The 6,694-nt window shown below is 47.4% G+C and overlaps 1 protein-coding gene across 1 annotated transcript; it reads right to left on the minus strand.

Moving 5' to 3' along the window:
• Positions 1 to 374: 374 nt before the first annotated feature.
• LOC144929503 (uncharacterized) lies at positions 375 to 5,413 on the minus strand. The gene is made up of 3 exons (XM_078849066.1): positions 4,915 to 5,413; positions 4,011 to 4,219; positions 375 to 1,059 (listed from the first exon to the last, which is right to left on the minus strand). Exons 1-3 carry the CDS (start codon positions 5,000 to 5,002, stop codon positions 1,027 to 1,029), a joined length of 330 nt encoding a protein of 109 aa, XP_078705192.1. The 5' UTR covers positions 5,003 to 5,413; the 3' UTR covers positions 375 to 1,026.
• Between the last annotated feature and the right edge of the window lie 1,281 nt (positions 5,414 to 6,694).

Genomic DNA, 6,694 nt, shown 5'->3' on the forward strand with positions numbered 1-6,694 from the left:
TGCGGGACAGGACGCTCATATTTCTCCTGAGAGAGGAAGATTTGTTTCCTCAAAGTCATACTCCATGCCTGGACAACAGCCCGGGGCATTCAGTCAGGTTAATCACGTTTGCGAAAGTGACTGTGAAGCAGGTAGAGATTTTCTGCAGGGAGAATAACCTCTGCTGCTGTCCCAGCACCAGTTCCATGCTATGCCAATACTGAAGGTTAGCTTCCCCCTGCTACACGTTAGCCAGCAGCCCCCACCCGGCAGGGACCCGTATAGAGAGACGGATAGATATTAGCAAACATTGGTAGTGATACATTAGGTTTTTTGTTCCTGAAACATCTCCCTGCTTTTAAAAAAATCTGGCTCTCCACTGAATCAGAATAGCATTGTACCATAATAAAGCCAAGCATGTTAAATAGTTGTTTGTATAAAAAACATGAGGGGGCATTTTTCCTTGCTAAAAATTAAACAGAAGGGGGGGGGCTCTTGAAGAGCTCCAGTCAATATTATTTATTAGCTGTATCACAGCAGCACCAAGAGGCCCATGCCAAGATCAGAGGTTCAACATACCAGATGCTGAAGAGAAATTAAGTAACTTGACCGAGATCACACAAATTTGTGACAGATCTGGGAACCAAGCCCAGAACTTGAGGACCAAGTCCAGAGCTTTAACCACATGGCTCTTCTTCCAGCCAAACAGCTACACTCCATACATGAGGAGATACATTGCAAAAGAAACTGCTACCACCACATCCTGGCATGATGATCAAAGCATGAACTCTTTAAATGGAGGCTCAAGAAGACCCTGTGCTCTACAGTCCCCATGCCTTATGGAATTCCCCTAAGCACAAAAGGTTTAAGTAACTCTTTGAAGGCACCATCCCAGCTTATCCATTCTGCTGCTGCTCTCTTTCCTCCTCTCCGGCTTACACTACCATCCCACAAAACCATACTTCATCATTAGTGTTCAGTGCAGTACAGGATGCTTGGAAAGTTCTCAGCTCCTAGATGGTCATTTTCAGCACAGCCACACCTCCATCAGGATGACTGGTCTTGGTATTTCCAAAGGGTCTGCAACAAGAAGAGGCTGTAGGATATTACAGAGTCTCTATTCAAAAAACTATGGGCCAGATCCGCAACCTGCGAGAACTGACAACCCTCAGCTCAGGTCAATGGAGCCATGACTGTTCACAGCAACTGAGGACCTGGGCCTTCAGAGATAACTTTGCATTCTCTCCCTGCCATTATTTGTTCTGGGCAACTACTGGAATAAGTGGCTCCTGTGTGATACTCCCAAATTGGCTATAAAGTCCCTCACCTGAAACATACTTTTCAGCTGCGTGTTATCACTGTGTTGAAAACTCTTATCACAGTCAACGTGGTGTCAAGGTGATTGTACGTCTGTTCTAAAATAGATCGCATCATTGTAATGGAGTGAGTCAGGATGGTGCTTCAATCTCACCCTGTTTTAAACGGCCACTGGTGGCCAGGCCATGTTCCCATGCAGATCATGTTTATGAGAGTTCATATTTGCCCCTTACAAGTAGCATCCAAAAGCTGGTGCACTGTGCCAGGCTGTTCCAGTGAGTGGATCCCCAGAAAGGCCCAAAGAGCGATGGCACCCAGAGCGTGAAGTTTCCTCCAACACCTGCAAGGGTCCACCTGGAACCAGGCTGAGGCAGGATGATGTGCTAGGGGAACGCTGCGCGGCCACCACCCACGCTGCACTTGTTCTGGACAGAAAAGACTCCCGGACTCTTGTATTACGGGTCTTTCCTGATCACTAACATGAATGACCCATGTGCAACATGGGATTATTTTAAAATCCAGTGTGGATCCAGTCAGCTCCAGAGAGTGAGTTTCTTTGTTTGGAGCTAGTGTTAGGCCATCTACAGGCTGTAGTTAATTTTCTAATCTGTGGATTGGAGGGTCATTAACCCACAGGGTTTCCGGAATGATTCATATTAACAAACCCAGGCTGTAAATACAATTGAGTGAGTGCGAGGGCAGTTAATTGAGCAGCAAAGGCCGATTTAAATAATCAATGCGGCATCGATTTACCTCCACTTGTTGGCATCCAGGTCAAATGCTTCCACGGTGGTCACATGAGTGACACCATCAACCCCCCCGCCCCCGATGGCCAGTAGGTATCCATTGGCTGCGGCAGCTTTCACCTAAACACAAATCCCCAGATTTCAGAACTGAGGGTGAAAGGAACAAGCCAGAAGGGGCTTAAAACTAATCTGGTCTCATGGTGCTGAAGAGCTCTAGAATATTTTCACACTGTGGGCAAAAATAAATGGAAAGGGAGGGGATGAGACCCTGAAAACTGGGCTGTTTCCATCTGTAGAGACTCTTACAGCTGTTGATCTTGTGCATTACGCTGGTCAGTGCTATGCCCAGAATCCGCACAGCAGTGCTCTCCGGCTCTGTTGGTATATTCGAGCCTCTCTGCCCAGAAAGAAAAGAAATCATCCAAAAGCAGGCCTGGCAATTTGAAAAGGAAAACAAAACAGGCTTGGCATTGACTAGGAGCGAATGGAGTTTAATATCCCAAACCACTCAGCTCATGGAAAAAGGATCAGAAGTAACAAGGGCAGGGACTGGGATGGAGGAAAAGAGGCAGAATCTACTAGAGATCCGCCCGCAGTGCCTGTGTAATCTGACATCTCTATTAAGATGATCAGCAGTGAAATAGTTATCAGAACTACTGGCATTCAGCTCCATTGAGCGGAATAGGGCAGTTCTTCCATCTCTTAGCGCGATCATATCTATTTGCAGCCTCAGCAAAGCAGCCCTGCTTCTTCACAGACAGGTGGGCAGACCCTCTTGGTTTTGAAAAGGGAAGCTTAAATTCTGCAGAAGCTGATGAGAAGCCACCAGACAATACCACTGAATGTCTGCCCAGCCCATCTTCTGAGCACACAGTGATGACTCTGGATGCAGAGATTCCTCTTCCCATCCCATCCCTCACTTTTCAGAGGTTTTTTTTTTTTAAATAATCAAATTCCAGCTGTTGTGTAGCTCTGTAGTCGTGCAGAGATTATGCTTCTCTGCAGGTGGCACTTTCAAACACAATTAACATGCAACGAGCAGACAAGGCTCAGAACGTGCTCATGAGGGTGATGCAGTGTCTAATTTTCAGAACGACAAGGCCGCTCACCTTCGCTAAAATACATTAATCAGAGTTTTACTTCATCATTGCATATGTTTGCCTTCAGCAAGGGAAAGGCAGAAGAGAAAATACACCGGAACAAATATCCTTTCCCCAGCAGGAAGAAACCAAAAGGTAACCTCATTTGGATGAGGTAACTAATACAAAAGAAATTTATAAATTATTAAATTCACAATATTGTTTGCTGCTTCTTCCTGGGCACTGTACTCCATATCCAACTGTTCAGTTGTGGTTCCCATTGGGAACACACTCTATCTGCCCTATGTGTCCCAAACTGGCTGATGATTGATCTCCGAATGAAATTTGAGGACTTGGAGGTTTATCTGCACCCTGAATTATTTGGGTCCGGGTTACCTGAGCTGTCATGTCTCCAGATTCAATGGGAGAGAAGAAGGTGCTCTTGGTGAGGGGCAACCGACTCTGGAATTCATTCCTCCAGCCCAGATCTGGAGACCTTCAGGTCATGCTGCACACCCTGTCTGTTTCTCCAGCCTTTTCCTGAGGAGGAGGGTATGTCTGGCAGGGTGGATGGAGAAGGAAGGGCATCGGAGTTGGGTAACATTGTAACGTTAACCCAAGACCACCGGCACAAAACTGAACCAATCTAATGGGTTGGAAACAGCGTTCTGGTTCTGACTTTCTGCGTGGTCTTGAGCAAGTCAGTTCCCTGCTCTGTGCCTTGGTTTCTCCATCTGTTGCGCTTAGGTTCCTATACTGTCCCAGCACAGTGATATCCACACCCCACCTGTGATGTGGGAGTAATAATGAACTAGACCCCCATTGCAAAGCACTACAGGATCCTTGGATGGAAGCTTGAGGAGTGTAAAAGACTGTTCGCATGCAATACCTTATTCCTCTTTGATTTCATGGGCATCATCGGTGACCATTCATTGGTGACTGGATCAAACCGCTCAGCACTGCAGAGCTCCGTGAAGTCATCGTGGCCACTGACAGTGTAGATTTTCCCTTGAAGCATAGCACAGCCAAAATTCTCTCTGTAGGTGCCCAAGGGAGGGCAAGAAGACCACACATCCTCCTCTGGATTGTAACGTTCCACTGGGAGAGAAACCAGAAGAAAGATGCCCAGGAAAGAGCCACAAGATCCTGGGTTCTAATCCCAACTCTGGCCCTTGTGTCCTTTGGTAAATCTTAGATTTACTTCTGGGAGCTTGGGCCAATCTCTCAATCACTCTGTGTCCCAGTTTCCCCACTATCTAATAGGGAAAATAAAATTTGCTTACCTCACAGGGACACTCAGAGGACTGAGTCAATAATGGCTGCAAAATGCTTTGAAGATTAAAAGCACCCAGCTGCTAAGCTTTGTTACTGACGCACAAGAAGTTAAAAAAAATCCACACACCCCCAGGGATCAGACAGCTAGGAGGCTGCCCGCCTGGGCCTCCGTTAAACGGATTGAACAGTGGAAAGGATTCATAATTGGGGAGCAGCAAAGGGTGGCCAGGTCTGAGCATGGGCAACATGGAACCATCTCTGACTCCATGCTGGAGGTGTCACTGGAGGGAAAGTGGGGGTGGCGCCGGGGGCTCTGCTTGCTTGGGCCAGCTTCCTCATTCTCTCCAGGTGGCGGAGGGCTCCCTCTGCTTTTGGGGGGAAGGGCAGGGAGGCAGAGCAGTGGAGAGAGACTAAATTGCCATAGAGCCCCAAGGCCGAATATATTGGTGTGGGCATCAATGGGAATCATACACTCCTCTGAGACGGGGCTCATTGCTCTGCCAACTTAGCTCTGTTACCTGAATACAGCGGAGACTGGCCATCCGAGCCCCCGATAGCATAGACGTAGCCATCTAGCACTGCCATCCCTAAGCCCGTGGGTGCCATCTTGCACCACCTGTTCCCACGAGGATCATACCTAAAACAAGGGGGAGGCAGTCAGGAGTGCGGGAGAATGCCCCAGACTGTCCCAGGTACGGCACATGAGAGCTTCTTTCTGGGCTAAGTTACGAGCAGGGTGTCTGGAATTCAGCCTGTCTCTATACAAGGCCCCCTGAGAACAGGATACACACGTTTCCACTCACAATCCCTATCAGACAAGCCCTGTTTGCCCTCCTCTGTCCTTTGGCTGGGGGATCTGTGCCCTTTCAGAAATCAAAACAGGAGAATTTAGTGCTGGCGAAAGGTGTCAGATTGAAGAGCCCAGGAGACCTAAGCCCTCTGCCTACAGAACAGGTTCCGACCAGCACCCAGACAGGAGAGCAGACTGCTGGCCATCTTGTGAATTACAAACCAGAATCCTCCATGTCCCAGCTCCCCTGATTGGCGGAGATTGGGTGCCTCATGGCTGTGGAGGACATCGAGTCAACATTGACACCTCTCTCCATATTAAACAAAAGCTCTCTAGCCAAGACGGCAACTTCAGTGGCTGTAACAATCCCAGTTGTTCACTATGAACTCAGACATTGGCAGCCCTACAGAGCACAGTCCATGAAAGTTATGTCCCTCCGCACACGGGTTCCGATACTTTTCCACAGTGCTGAGGTGTACCATCCCATCACGGCCTCCTACACAGTACAGATAGCCGCCCAGCTCTGCTACGCCCATGTCTCGTTTGCCTTCGCTCAGGCGGGCCACGCCACATCTCCATTCCTGTGTCATGGGGTCATACCTTGTGCAGGGAGAAGAAAGTTTTGTTTTTGTTTTTTAAAGGTGACAAGGTGGCAAACGTCTCACATGCCATGCAAGGAAATGTGGGGTTAGAAACGATACATTAGACACTAATTAGTGGCCGCGTTTGCACTCCATTTTCAGGTGGGAGTGAGTCCCTTGCACTGACTATTCTGAGCATTGTGTAGGTGCCTGCACAGAATGGGAATTCAAGAGGAAGGATCGCCTTGGGATTAAGGCCCTAGACTGGGAGTCAGAAGATGCGAGTTCAATTCCCAGCTCTGCCACAGACTCCCTGTGACACCTTGGGCAAGTCCCTTCATCTCTCCGTGCCTCAGTTTTACATCTGAAAAACTGAATTGGTGAGAATGAGGAATTTGGTACAGCTTGTGAAGGGCTTGGGTACTGTGCTGATTAGGAGGTGGTCACAAGTATACATGGAGCAGCCAGTCAGTAGGTGTCCATCTCTCTGCTATGCATACAGCAATGCTTTCCACAGGGAATATAATGTTTGTTTTAACGTGCTGGGTATATCACTCTCCCTAACAGTACACCTATAATGCAGGTAGTGTTTCCTAGTGGTCAGGCCCGGGTATATTACTTAACCTTTCTGTGCCTCAGTTTCCCCATCTGTAAAATGAGGGATATGATACTGATTTCCTTTGTAAACTGCTTTGAGATCTGTTGATGAAAAGCCCTTTATAAGAGCTAGGTAGTATTATTATCATCAACAAAGCTCAGTTTTATTAATTTAAAAATTCTTAATTTAAGAAATGATCCTGTATTTAAAAGATACGTACATAGAATATAGATTTAATAGCATATGGTATGGATCTAATTTAAGGCAATGGAGGAGGAAATTAGGGTGCAAAGTGGGATGTTTGGTATGTTGTGGAAATTAACATAAGA

Source organism: Lepidochelys kempii, chromosome 16 (assembly GCF_965140285.1).
Source record: "Lepidochelys kempii isolate rLepKem1 chromosome 16, rLepKem1.hap1, whole genome shotgun sequence".
Lineage (NCBI taxonomy): Eukaryota > Metazoa > Chordata > Testudines > Cheloniidae > Lepidochelys > Lepidochelys kempii.